The sequence below is a fragment of the Macaca mulatta genome, chromosome 7 (genome assembly GCF_049350105.2).
Source record: "Macaca mulatta isolate MMU2019108-1 chromosome 7, T2T-MMU8v2.0, whole genome shotgun sequence".
Classification (NCBI taxonomy): domain Eukaryota; kingdom Metazoa; phylum Chordata; class Mammalia; order Primates; family Cercopithecidae; genus Macaca; species Macaca mulatta.
The window spans coordinates 42954262-42968894 of record NC_133412.1 but is presented as its reverse complement, the minus strand read 5'-3'; the positions used below and the strand labels follow the sequence as shown (position 1 = coordinate 42968894).

The window sequence follows — 14633 nt, the reverse complement described above, 5'->3', positions numbered from 1 at the left end:
TGTTTGTATGTGATATGCCTCCTTCTAGATAGCATGCCCTTGAAAAGCTGGGTCTGACTCATCTTTGTAAATCTGTACTACCTTACATGTATTAGAGGATTGCTAACACATGTAAACACTCTTTTATGAGTGTAACATGGTGCTTTTAAACTAATGGTAGTTGAAATATGGGTGCCTCAAAACTACAGATGTGAAACCCCAGAGAAAACAAAACCTTAATAAGGGAGAAAAATTATTTATTTTTCCCCAAAATGTTTTAGATGGTTACTTTTTTTTTTTTTTTTTTTTTTTTTGAGATGGAGTTTTGCTCTTGCTGCCCAGGCTGGAGTGCAATGGCACCATCTTGGCTCACCGCAACCTCCACCTCCCCAGTTCAAGCGATTCTCCTGCCTCAGCCTCCCAAGTAGCCAACACAGTGAATTACAGGCATGCACCACCATGCCCAGCTAATTTTGCATTTTTAGTAGAGATGGGTTTCTCCATGTTGGTCAGGCTGGTCTCGAACTCCCGACCTCAGGTGATCCACCCTCCTTGGCTTCCCAAAGTGCTGGGATTACAGGCGTGAGCCACAGCACCCCGCCTGTTCTGTACTTTTTTATTGACTGCTGGAAGAACCCTCTCTAGACGGGGACTTTGAGCCCCATCTACAAAAGATTTTGTTTGTTTTTTCCTATTCTAGTAAACCACCCTGGAGCAGTAGAGGGAGACAGCACAGAACATTTATTCATACTCTGACCCAAAAGTATAATCTCAGTCTGGATGAACACATTAAACGACACACCATGCAATGTCATAGCCTATTTAAAGGCATTCTGGCCACTACTGTCTTCATCTTTCAACAGGAAAACGGTTTATATTCCAGAAGCAAAGATTATATTAAATTCAACAAATTCAAGTCGACACTCAGAAAGCACCTACATTTTACCAGATCCATGGGTGATCCAGCCAGATGCCTGATTCAGAAGCAGAGAGAGTTAAATGGAGTGAAAGAGGTTACAAAGTGCCATAGATGTTAAGGAGAAGTTTCCAGTAAGGATGACTGTAGAAAGAACCTTCCAGAGGCTGGGTGCGGTGGCTCATGCCTGTAATCTCAGCACTTTGGGAGGCCGAGGCGGGTGGATCACCTAAGTTCAGGAGTTCGAGACCGGCCTGGCCAACATGGTGAACCCCTGTCACTACTAAAAATACAAAAATTTGCCGGGCGTGGTGGCGCCTGTAATCCCAGCTACTGGGGAGGCTGAGGCAGGAGAATCGTTTGAACCCGGGAGGCAGAGGTTGCATGAGCTGAGATCGTGCCACTGCACTCCAGCCTGGGCAACAAGAGCGAAACTCCGTCTCAAAAAAAAAGAAAAGAAAAGAAAAAGAAAGAACCTTCCAGAATGAAAACTCCAGTTTCTCGAAGCCTGGAATCTTTAGTTTGGACAGAGACATGAGGATACACAGGTCCTTGAGTGTCCGCTATTAGGTGCCTTCAGCTTGCTTATATAAAGGGTCAAGGATCTCAAACAGAAATGCTTAATGTAACTTAAGAAATTTTTAAGTTCTCTGTGCAACTCAGCAAACCTGAGCTCACAGCCTTCAGAACAGAGGGGGAAATCACTTCCTCCAGCTCTTGTGAATTTTAAAATTAAAAGTAATGAGAATGATTTCCATCACTGAACGGTTGCGAGGTGGGTGTGGCCCCCCCATCCCTCCCCTCCCCCACCCCCTGCAGCGCCCTGCCTCGGTAACGTCCGAGGGGCCTGGCTGGACCTCTTAGGCCAGCCACGGCCCAGCAAGCCACTGTCACAACTGCACCCCTAACCCAACGAGCTCATCCCACATCTCGAAGGGCCCCAGCCAACTCGAACCCCGACGGCCAGGCAGCCAGGGCCGGGCTTGGGATCCATGAAGGCCGCCGACTGCGAACAAAGAAGAGGCCAGGGGTAGCCTGAGAGGCCCAGTCCGAGCTCTCTGAGGACCCGAAGGTTCCTGCAGCCCTGGGGGGGTTGTGCCCCCGGCCCGGGATCTGCGGGTGAGCCTCGACAAGCGCCAGCACGCCGTGAGCGCACCGCGTCGCGGACCTTCCTGGCGCACTGCAGGTTCTCCGCGCGCACACTGACAAAGAGGGCAGGGGTCCTGGCGGGTACCCGGAGCTGCGATCCCTCGCGCTTCCCGCCGCCCGACCCGGCCTTTACCTGTACGTCACTCAGCTCCACGCGCAGATACAGCTCGCGGTGTCGCTGAGCCCAGTAGACATGCGGCGTCAACACCTGATTCTCCATGGCCACACTGCCCAGGGCGCGGGAGGCTCGGCTCGCTGCGCCTCGCTTCCTCAGGTAGTGCTCTGCTGGCGCGGGCCGAAAGCAGGCCTCAAACCCCAGCGCTCCTGAGCGCCTGCAACCCGGCACCTTGAGACACCCCACGCTCGCGGGCCGCGCTTGCGCAGTGACGCGCCGGGATGGCGGCGGCGCCAGCAGTGGGCCTTGGCGCGAGCCGAGAGGGGGCGGGGCGCAGGCGGGATGGGGCAGGCCTGGGCACAGAGACGCCGCAGCTCGTCGTGGCCGCCTAGGGAATTGGAATCAGCGGGTGGTACGCTCTCCCCACTCGTCTTCAGGGAGATGCTTTAAAATAAAGAAGGCTGGAGACTCAGGGGACCGATGAACATGGGAAAGGGTTTGGGACGGATGTCTCTGGAAGGTCCCTCGCATTCTGTTTACTGAGTGCCTACTGTGTGCCTGGGTTTCAAAACTAAACACTGAAACAACAGAAGTGAGACACAGCCCCTTCTGTCTTAGAACTCCCTGCCTATTAAAAGATGCAAATAATTACAGATGAAATAAGGATGATAATGGTGATAGGGGACATGGTGTGAGAGCAGCGTGGAAGAGCGTTCCAAGAAGGGAAAATAAAGACCAGGGCAGCGCTGCCCAATAAAACTGTAGGTGATGATGGAAATATTGCGCATTGTGCTCTTTAATACGGTAGCCGCTAGCCACATGAAGCTTTTGAGTACTTGACCTGAATAACTGAATTTTCAATTTGATTCACTTCTGTTCTTTTTCTTTTCTTTTCTTTTCTTCTTTTCTTTCTTTTCTTTTGAAACAGAGTTTCGCTCTTGTTGCCCAGGCTGGAGTGCAATGGCGCCATCTCGGCTCACCGCAACCTCTGCCTCCCGGGTTCAAGCGATTCTCCTGCCTCAGCCTCCCAAGTAGCTGGGATTACAGGCATGCGTAACAACCCCCGGCTAATTTTGTATTTTTAGTAGAGACGGGGTTTCTCCATGTTGGTCAGGCTGGCCTGGAACTCCCGACCTCAGGTGATCCGCCCGCCTTGGCCTTCCAAAGTGCTGAGATTACAGGCGTGAGCCACCGCGCCCGGTCAATTTTATTCACTTCTAATTTAAACTTAAATATCCATATTATTGGTGGCTATTCTATTGGACAGTGCAGGAGGCTGTCTCTAAAAAATAGGAAACTCAAACTAGAGACAACACTCATTTATGTCTTACTTAAACTGTCTTGTCTGTATCGGCTTTCATCCCCAAGTTCTTCTGCAGGGAAGAATTTAATGGGAAGAAATATTTCTATGAAAACTAGAATTCTGGGACAAAAATGGAACTCATATTCAATTCTGTTAGCTCCCATTTATTTAGCAAAGTGATTCTGTTAGCACCCATTTGTTTAGCAGAGGGATCCAACGATGAAAACAAATTCTGGTAGCTCTCCAGAAACATTTATCTCAGGAGTGGACAGTATGAAATATAGAGTTTTCATATAATGAATGTGCTGAGCTCACAAAGAGTTTATGATCATAGGAACTGAGGGCCATGGGAACCATCGTCAGACATTTGAGAGAGCCAACCCTTGAGAACGGGATGGTGAAATGTGAGTAGGAATTTGACCGAGTAAGAACCAGGTAGGCCGTGGAAGCACAGGGTGCTTGCTTCGTTCACAGGTGAAAAGATGTGGACCAGGTGCGGTGCCTCACGCGTGTAATCCCAGCAATTTGGGAGGACGAGGCGGGAGGATCGCTGAAGCCGAGGAGTTCGAGACCAGCCTGGGGAAAATGGCAATACCCCATCCCTAACGAAAATACAAAAGTTAGCAGGTCGTGGTTGGCGCCCCCCTGTGTTCCGAGCTACTCGGGAGGCTGGGGTGGGAGGATTACTTAAGCCCAGGAGGCGAGATCGCGCCACTGCACTCCAGCTTGGGCGACAGTGTGAGGCCCTGTCTTAAAAAAGAGAGAGAGAGGGATATGGGAGGTTCTGCTGCTAGGGATTAAAGGCATAGAGGAGCGAGGTCGCCCTGAATCTGGAAAGGCAGAGGGTGCATTAGAGAAGTCTTTATTTGCTTCACTGAAGTGCCTATACTGTATCCCACAGACACATGGGAGCCAAGGAAGTTCCTTAACCTGGAGATGAGTAAAATCAAACATGTGCTCAGCAAGAAAGACCTATCAGAGAGGAGGAACTGGTAGTAGGCAAAGTAATTGGCGAACAATGCAATCTGCTAGGTATGAGTTGATGAAAGCAGTGACCTTGACAGTCTTGAATTTTAAAAATAAATTTTTTATGATAAAGGTATTTTTATTGTATTGTGTTTACTACATAAGATGCAATATGGGGCACTTTTTTAAAAATTGAGGTGTAGTTTAAATATAGAACATGGGTAATCTTTTCTTTTCTTTTTTTTTTTTTGAGAAGGAGTCTCGCTCTGTCGCCCAAGCTGGAGTCCAGTGGCGCCATCCCGGCTCACTGCAAGCTCTGCCTCTGGGTTTCAGGCCATTCTCCTGTCTCAGCCTCCAGAGTAGCTGGAACTACAGGCACCAGCCACCACACCCGGCCAATTTTTTTGTATTTTTAGTAGAGACGGGATTTCACCGTGTTAGCCAGTAACTCTTAAATATTCAGTTTAAGCTGAATTTTTATATATGTATATATCCATGTGATTATCACCTAAATCAAGATCTGGAATATTTCCAGTATCCCAGAGGTTATTTCATGTTAAAAATATCTTTGCCTCTCAGTAATTACTATCCTGATATATCACCGCAGAGTCGTTTTTGTCTATTCTGTTCTTGAATTTTATATAAATGGAAACTACCGTGTCTGATTTCTTTTTTTTTTTTTTTTTGAGATGGAGTCTCGCTCTGTCACCTAGGATGGAGTGCAATGGCGCAGTCTCAGCTCACTGCACCCTCCACCTCCCAGTTCAATTGATTCTCCTGCCTCAGCCTCCCAGGTAGCTAAGATTATGGCTACCCACCGCCACGCCCAGCTAATTTTTGTATTTTTAGTAGAGACGGGGTTTCACCATTTTGACCAGGCTGGTCTTGAACTCCTGACCTCATGATCCACCCGCTTCAGCCTCCCAAAGTGCTGGGATTACAAGTGCGAGCCACCGCACCGGGCCTTGGTTTCTTTCCTCAATATAATGCGTATGAGATTTATCCATGTTGCTGAGTGAATCAGTAATTCATTCTCTTTTAGTTTCTGGTTTTGCTGTATAGTAGTTGACTATATGAATATACCGCAAATTATCCATTCTCCTATTGATGGATATTTGTGTTGTTTCTAGTTTTTAGCTGTTATAAATAAAGCTGCTCTGAATATTTGTGTTCCTGTCTTTTGGGGATATATGCGCTTAATTATCTTGGAATAAATACCTATAAAGGGAATTGATAGGTTACATAGATGTATGATTAGCTTTAGTAGGTACACTAAGCAGTTTTACAAAGTGTTTTGGTCAATTTACATTCCACGGCAATGTTTGAAAGTTCTAGTTGCTCTATGTCCCTAGTATTTTCAGTCTTTTAATTTAATTTAATTTTTTGATTTTTTTTTTGAGACAGAGTCTTACTATGTTGCCCAGGCTGGAGTGCAATGGCATGATCTCAGCTCACTGCAACCTCTACCTCCCCAGTTCAAATGATTCTCCTGCCTCAGCTTCCCAAGTAGCTGGGATTACAGGTGTGCACCACCACACCTGGCTAATTTTTGTATTTTTAGTTGAGATGGGGTTTCACCATGTTGGCCATGCTGGTCGCAAACTTCTAGGTTCAAATGGTCTCAAACTCCTGGGCTCAAGTGATCCTCTTGCCTCAGCCTCCCAGGCATGAACCATGGCGCCCAGCCTAATTTTTTTTTTCCAGCACCACCCCCTACCCCCAGCCAGTCTTTTTAATTTTAGCCATCCTGGTAGTGGGTAATAAAAAATAGAATAATTTTACTTCAGCATATTTGAAACCTGAGGCTTATCAGCTGACTTCTGCCAAGGTGAAAGCCATTGATATAGAAGAAGACTGAATGTTGGCATTTTGCCTCAGATGCTTCATAAAAAAGGTCCAGTGGAGGTGGGCCTATCCAGCCTGGTTTGACCACTAGTAACATACTACAAAATGACTTATTTAGGCATGAGTTTCCACATTCATCAAATTAGGTGAATTTGATGAGTTAGATTTGGTTCCCTCTAGTGCTCTTATCAGCTGTTTCTAAATTTTTCTGCAAAGAGACCCCACTATTATAGACCCCTCTCTCCAAGAGAAATCTAACAAGAAAAAAATAGAAATGGAGAGAAGAAAGAGTATCATTCTGGTGAACTATAAAACTGCAGGGCAGGGCTGGGCATGGTGGCTCATGCTGTAATCCCAATGCTTTGGGAGGCTGAGGTGGGAGGATCGCTTGAGTTTAAGAGTTCATGACCAGCCTGGGCAAAACAGTGAGACCCCATCTCTAGAAAAAATTTTAAAAATGGCCGGGCACGGTGGCTCAAGCCTGTAATCCCAGCACTTTGGGAGGCCAAGACGGGCGGATCACTAGGTCAGGAGATCGAGACCATCCTGGCTAACACGGTGAAACCCCGTCTCTACTAAAAAAAATACAAAAAACTAGCCGGGCGAGGTGGCGGGCGCCTGTAGTCCCAGCTACTCAGGAGGCTGAGACAGGAGAATGGCCCGAACCCGGGAGGCGGAGCTTGCAGTGAGCTGAGATCCGGCCACTGCACTCCAGCCTGGGCGACAGAGCGAGACTCCGTCTCAAAAAAAAAAAAAAAAAAATTTTAAAAATTAGCCAGGTGTGGAGGCATGTGCCTGTAGTCCTAGCGGGTCAGAGTTGCAGTGAGCTGTGATGGCGCTGATGCACTCCAGCCTGGACAACAGAGCAAAACCTTGTCTCAAAAAAAAAAAAAGAAAAAAGAAAAATACTCTGGAAGGTGGCAGGGGAGATTAAAAGGCAGAGCCAAGTGGCAGTCAGTGCCAAGCTGAAATAGGTAGGGCTAAGAGTTTTATGATACTACCAGTCAAATGAAAATGCAAATTTAGCTTTGTCTTTATGTCCTAGCTTCTAGATGCAGCCTTCCCAGCCTCATCTGGCCCAGGGCCAGCTCTCCCTTCTCAGAGAATAGTCACCACTAACTACAGGAAGCATTTGCTGAGTACTTGCCATGGATGAAGCTCATTCCCAAGGGTGAAGGCTGACTTCCTGCCTTTGGCAAGAGGTCATACACATCCTTGTTGTTATCTATGTATAAAATCTTCTATTCCTGGAAGAGCTTTTAGAAAATGAGCTGTAGAATTTGGCTGGATCCAAATCGCCCAGGATCACGTAGCCAGTTATCCCTGAGCAAAGTCAGGTTTCTCTAGATGGTACAAAGCTAAGTGTGGAGAGGGAGACTGACTGGATCAGTGCGGGTATCTAACGGGGAATCCTCCACAGCCAGATCATATACATGTAACCTCCTAACTCTGCCTGGAGAATGAGTATTGTAGGTAATTTTTACTGGGAAAACCTTCCCCTCTACCTGTCAATCCACAGTTCAGAAGTGTGAACTAAAAATGAAATCCTAAGCCTCACAATTGACTGAGCAGACCCCTTCTTGGCCAAGGGGACCCCAGAAAAACCTTAAAAACTGAGTTGCCGATCATGACAGGATGGGAGGTCAGACATGCCTCCTTATACCCCCTCCCTTTTGCGGTTTAGACACAACAACTGACCAGTGTTAATGTGAAAATAGAGAGCATAAGACTGATGGAACAACAACAAAAAATAAAAACAAATAATGTGTTTAAAGACTGATGGAATGGACCCTTTGTGGCAATATGATACCAAATTATAAATTAGACCTAAGGCCATGCTAGGCAAGAGGTAAGTCACACACCCCTGCACTTAAAGAATAAACCATGATTAACTGCCACAAGGTTTTTCTTTCTCTAGCAGCTAAACAAGCACTAGCCTTGAGATAATCAATATTAAAATTTCTAGCTCACTCCTCACCAGACACTGACCAACTGACCCCTTGTTCCACAAGCCATAACTATAGCTTTGATTGGACAAGAGACTGATTTCAGTAACCTTCTGCTGATAAGAAGACTATCAACCACAGATGAGTTCTGACTGGTTTAGAGAGGCTGTACATTTGAGGGCCTTTGTGTCCTGAAAAGAACTTTTGACATGTAGACCAAATTGTAATACATTTAAATGTTAAGTCTCCACTGCAAGGTGAACATGGGTCATATGTAACATATATGTTTGTTCAATATTTGTGCTTCAGGACCACCTTCATGAATATTCTTACCTCCTCCTATAACCTGTTGCATATGTATATTTAGCCAATCCATTCAGCAAAAAGCTCCTGTCCTACCCCTTCATACTTCAAGTACCTGACTCTGACCTTTACCAGAGGCTACACTTCCCAGCCTATCAGCATGGTCAGCTTACAAGCTGTAACCCTTTATAGAAAATAAAATCTCATTTTCTTTACTTTCTTTTATTTATTTATTTATTTATTTTGAGACGGAGTCTCGCTCTGTCGCCCAGGCTGGAGTGCAGTGGTGCAATCTCGGCTCACTGCAACCTCCACGTCCCGGGTTCAAGCAATTCTCCTGCCTCAGCCTCCTGAGTAGCTGGGATTACCACGCCCAGCTAATTTTTGTATTTTTAGTAGAGACGGGGGTTTCACCATGTTGGTCAGGTTGGTCTCAAACCCTTGATGTAGTGATCCACCCACCTCGGCCTTCCAAAGTGCTGGGATTACAGGCGTGAGCCACCTTGCCCGCCCCCCCCCTTTTTTTTTTAGACGGAATTTCGCTCTCCTTGCTCAACACTCAGGCAGGAGTACGATGGCACAATCTCGGCTCACTGCAACCTCTGTCTCCTGGGTTCAAGCGATTCTCCTGCCTCAGCCTTCAGGAGTAGCTGGGATTACAGGCGCGCGCCACCATGCCCATCTAATTTTTGTTTTTTGTTTGTTTGTTTGTTTGTTTTTTGTTTGACACGGAGTCTTCGCTCTATCACCCAGACTGGAGTGCAGTGGCGCGATCTTGCAGTGGTGCAAGCCCCACCTCCTGAGTTCACGCCATTCTCCTGCCTCAGCCTCCCAAGTAGCTGGGACTACAGGTGCCCGCCACCACGCCCGGCTAATTTTTTGTATTTTTGGTAGAGACGGTGTTTCACCATGTCAGCCAGGATGGTCTCCATCTCCTGACCTCGTAATCCACCCCCCTCGGCCTCCCAAAGTGCTGGGATTACAGGCGTGAGCCACCGTGCCTGGACTGTATTTTGTTTTTTGAGACTGAGTCTCACTGTGTTGCCAGGCTGGAGTGCAGTGGCACAATCTCGGCTCACTGCAACCTCCGCCGCCTGGGTTCAAGGGATTCTCTCGTGCCTTAGCCTCCCGAGTAGCTGGGATTACAGGCACACGTTGCCACACCCAGCTAATTTTTGTATTTTTAGTAGAGACGGGGTTTCACCGTGTTGGCCAGGATGGTCTCGATCTCCTGACCTCGTGATCCACCCGCCTCAGCCCCCCAAAGTGCTGGGATTTCAGGCGTGAGCCACCGTGCCCGGCCCAATTTTTTGTATTTTTAGTAGAGATGGGGTTTCACCATGTTGGCCAGGCTGGTCTTGAACTCCTGACCACAGGTGATCCAACCGCTTCGGCCTCCCAAAGGCTGGGATTACAGCCACTGCGCCTGGCCTTAATTTTTTTTCTATTTTTAGTAGAGACAGGGTTTCATCATGATGGCCAGTCTGGTCTCAAACTCCTGACTTTAAGTAATCTGCCTACCTCAGCCTTCCAAAGTGCTGGGATTAGAGGTGTGAGCCACTGCACCCGGCTTGATGGTTTTAAAAAACAGGAGTTTAGACGGGTGCGGTGGCTCAGGCCTGTAATCCCAGCACTTTGGGAGGCTGAGGCGGGTGGATCACGAGGTCAGGAGATCGAGACCATCCTGGCCAACACGGTGAAACCCCGTCTCTACTAAAAATACAAAAAATCAGCCAGTCATGGTGGTGGGCGCCTGTAGTCCCAGCTACTCGGGAGACTGAGGCAGAAGAATGGCGTGAACCCAGGAGACAGAGCTTGCAGTGAGCTGACGTTGCACCACCGCACTCCAGCCTGGGTGACAGAGCAAGACTCCGTCTAAAAAAAAAAAAACACACACACACAGGAGTTTCTCTGCAGACGCTCTTTTTTTTTTTTTTTTTCTGTCTGCCACAATCCACGTAAGATGTGACTTGCTCTTCCTTGCCTTCTGCCATGATTGTGAGACCTCCCCAGTCATGTGGAACTGTAAGTCCAATTAAACCTCATTCTTTTGTAAATTGCCCAGTCTCAGCTATGTCTTTATCAGCAGCATGAAAATGGACTAATACAACCCCCATCTCTACAAAAATTTAAAAATTAGCCAGGCATGGTAGTGCATGCCTGTAGTTCCAGCTACTCAGGAGGTTTAGGCCAGAGGACTACTTGAGCCCAGTTCAAGGCTGCAGTGAGCTATGATCATACCACTGTACTCTAGCCTGGGCAATGGTGCAAGACCCTGTTTCAAAATAAATTAAGTACATAAATAAAAGCTTAAATATGAAAAAGAAAATCAGAGGGAAAGATCTTTTTTCTTTTTCTTTTCTTTTTTTTCTTTTTCTTTCCTTTTTTTGTTTGAGACGGACCCAGGCTGGTGGTATGATCATGGCTCACTGCAGCCATGACCTCCAGGGCCCAAGTGATCCTCCTGAGGAGCTGGGACTACAGATGCCACCACACCAGGCTAATTTTTGTGCTTTTCTTTCCTTTTTTTTTTTTTTGAGATGGAGTTTCGCTCTTGTTTCCCAGGCTGGATTCCAACGGTGCAGTCTCGGCTCACTGCAACCTCTGCCTCCTGGGTTCAAGCAATTCTCCTGCCTCAGCCTCCCAAGTAGCTGGGATTACAGGCATGGGCCACCACACCTGGCTAATTTTTTTGTGTTTAGTAGAGATGGGGTTTCACCATGTTGGTCAGGCTGGTCTCAAACTCTTGACCTCAGGTGATCCGCCTGCCTCGGCCTCCCAAAGTGCTGGGATTACAAGTGTGAGCCACTGTGCCCAGCCAATGTTTGTACTTTTGTAGAGATGGGATCTCACTACTTTTCTTTTCTTTCTTTTTTTTTTTTTGAGATGGAGTTTTGGTCTTGTTGCCCAGGCTGGAGCGCAATGGCGCAATCTCAGCTCACCGCAACCTCTGCCTCCCAGGTTCAAGCGATTCTCCTGTCTCAGGCTCCCAGGTAGCTGGGATTACAGATGCATGCCACCACGCCTGGCTAATTTTTGTATTTTCAGTAGACAGGGTTTCATGATTTTGGTCAGGCTGGTCTCCAACTCCCAACATCAGGTGATCCACCCGCTTCGGCCTCCCGAAGTGCTGGGATTACAGGTGTGAGCCACCACGCCCAGCGGGTCTCACTACTTTTCCCAGGCTGGTTTCGAACTCCTGGGCTCAAACCATCCTTCTGCCTTAGTCTCCCAAAGGGCCGGAACCATAGGCGTGAGCCACTGTGCCCGCCTTCTTTTTTTGTTATTACAGTTTGGTTTGAACTACATCCTGAAAAGGGGGAAGTATGGGGGGAAGTGGAAAAAGAAACTGTAGACCCACCATATCCTATAATCAATGGCTGTTAGTGTATGTACTACATGCTTATGATCTTTTTTCTCACCAAGATTATAAACATCCCTAGAGCACAGATTACCTCCTTTTGGTATCCTGTAGTATCTAACACAATGTGCTTTAGAAAGTAGATGTTTAAAACATATTTGTTGATGATAATACCCAGTGCTATATACAGATGGTTTTGCATCAACCTGGCCATGCTATCTCATTCATACCTCATGTGCTAGATAACTTGTCTTTTCCTGATGGGTTCCTAGAATACAGGGCAGCAAAAAGCCAGCTAGAGTTTGTCAACCACACAAACAAGACTTGGCAAGGCCATGGCCTGACTGATTCAGCCAGTAAAGATACATTGAGCCACTTTTAGATTCAGGTAGTTTATTACTTAAATACAGTGCATAAGGAAAAATGCACAATGGTGATAGATGCTTGTGATCCTTGTCTCATACATCAAAAATGACAATACAGTTGACTCTGTATCTGTGTGTTCTACATCTGGGATTCAACCTACCTCGGGTCAAAAGTATTTAGAAAAAAACTGAAATAAAAAAATAATAGGCCAGGCATTGTGGCTCTCACCTGTAATCCCAGCACTTTGGGATGCCGAGGCAAGTGGGTCACATGAGGTCAGGAGTTCAAGACCAGCCTGGCCAACATGGTGAAACACTGTCTCTACTAAAAGTAGAAAAATTAGCCAGGCGTGGTGGCAGATGCCTGTAATCCCAGCTACTCGGGAGGCTGAGGCAGAAGAATTGCTTGAACCCAGGAGGTGGAGGTTGCAGTGAGCCAAGGTTGCACCACTGCGCTCCAGCCTGGGCAACAGAGCGAAACTTCCTCTCAATTAAAAAAAAAAAAAAAAAGTCACCCGGGCGCAGTGACTCACAGCTGTAATCCCAGCATTTTGGGAAGCTGAGGTGGGTAGATCACTTGAGGTCAGGAGTTTGAGATCAGCTTGGCCAATGTGGTGAAACCCCATCTCTACTAAAAATACAAAAATTAGCTGGGCATGGTGACGGGTGCCTGTAACCCCAGCTACTTGGAGACTGAGGTGGGAGAATTGCTTCAACCCAGGAGGCAGAGGTTGCAGTGAGCTGAACTGAGATCGCACCACTGCACTCCAGAGCCTGGGTGACACAGTGAGACTGTCACCAAAGAAAAAAAAAGTATATATGAGAGGAGGATGTGTATAGGTTACATGAAAATACTATGCCATTTGATATCAGGGACTTGAGTACCACTGATTTTAATATCTGTCATGAACCCTGGAACCAATCCCCTGCAGATACCAAGGGACAACTATACTGAAACAAAAGGGGCCAAATGACTGCAACGTGAATTGCGAGCTGTCCTGTTGAACAGGAGCCAATTCTAGACTGCAGACAAATTATTTTGTATTCAGCAGTGCTATTCTGAGGGAGTGGAGAGAAAGCCCCACACCTTATCAGAAACTGTCAGGAGAGGAGAAGCTGTCTCCTGACTGCCTCCCCGAGGAGGTTGCCTCCAGGTCCCTATCAGCCTCCTATTCTCTCCTATTCTCGGAACGTCACACAGCATTCTGCTAAGACTCAGAGATCCTTGGATTCAAGCCTATGCCTATGGTACACGCAAGGTGGCCAGCGTTCCATGGTGAAGATGTTCCTCTACAGCTTTCTTGGGGTTTGAAAATAAGAATAAAAATCAAGAAATCTGGCCAGGCGCAGTTGCTCACGCCTGTAATCCCAGCACTTTGGGAGGCCGAGGTGGGCGGATCACGAGGTGAGGAGATTGAGACCATCCTGGCTAACACAGTGAAACTCCATCTCTACTAAAAAAAAAATACAAAAAATTAGCCAGGCATGTTGGTGGGTGCCTGCAGTCCCAGCTACTGGGGAGGCTGAGGCAAGAGAATGGCATGAACCTGGGAGGCGGAGCTTGCAGTGAGCCGAGATGGCACCACTGCACTTCAGCCTGGGTGACAGAGCAAGACTCTGTCTCAAAAATAAATAAATAAATAAATAAAAATAAATCTGAATTCCATTCTAGTCAAATCTATAATTATCCATGTGATATAAGCAAGTATTTTATCTGTCCATGGCTTTTTTAAATGCATGAAATTATATATTTTTAATTGTTTGCTTTTGGGGGGAGGGGGCTCTATCTCTTCTTGTTAGGCTATTAACTGCATGCAAACAGGGCTTTATCTACTTTGTTCACTATTGTGGCCCCACTGCTTAAAATAGTGACAAGTACAAGGCAGAGATTCAGCAAACACTTGTTGAATTAATGAAATGAAGTGCAAGATATTTCTCTGTATTTTGTGTGTGCGTGTGCATTTAAAGCTTTTAAAATCTGCTGTCAGGTCATTTGGATAAAATTAATAGAAGAGACCCAGGGAAAATGACTTTGCCTTTCTTTTTTTTTTTAAAGGGAGCTCAACTTTAAAAAACCTGAGGGAAGGCTCATTTAACCTTAGAGTGAATAATTATACACCGTGGAGTGGAGCATAGTGCCCAAATGGATTTTTTATTGGTGCTATTATAATAAATCCTAATGACATATGACTCTGACACATGGTTCTTTGTAATAATAGAAAATAGGGGAGACCCCACTTTTGCACTGTTTTTTTGTACACCTGCTACTTTCCTGGATATCTTTCTGAGTTCCCTTTTTCTCAGCCAATATACAGTGTAGACCAGGAAATAAATTGCAGGTCAAAGGACCTGCCTCTGGTTCTGATTATAACAAGTCATTCATTT

General features: G+C 46.5%; 1 protein-coding gene across 1 annotated transcript in view; it reads right to left on the bottom strand.

Moving 5' to 3' along the window:
* Positions 1-2413, bottom strand: part of HACD3 (3-hydroxyacyl-CoA dehydratase 3) — a 48078-nt gene extending 45665 nt beyond the window's left edge. Inside the window, 1 exon segment of the mRNA NM_001266546.1 lies at positions 2178-2413. Within this exon segment, the coding sequence (NP_001253475.1) occupies positions 2178-2264 (87 nt within the window). The 5' untranslated portion in view covers positions 2265-2413.
* Positions 2414-14633: the final 12220 nt, after the last annotated feature.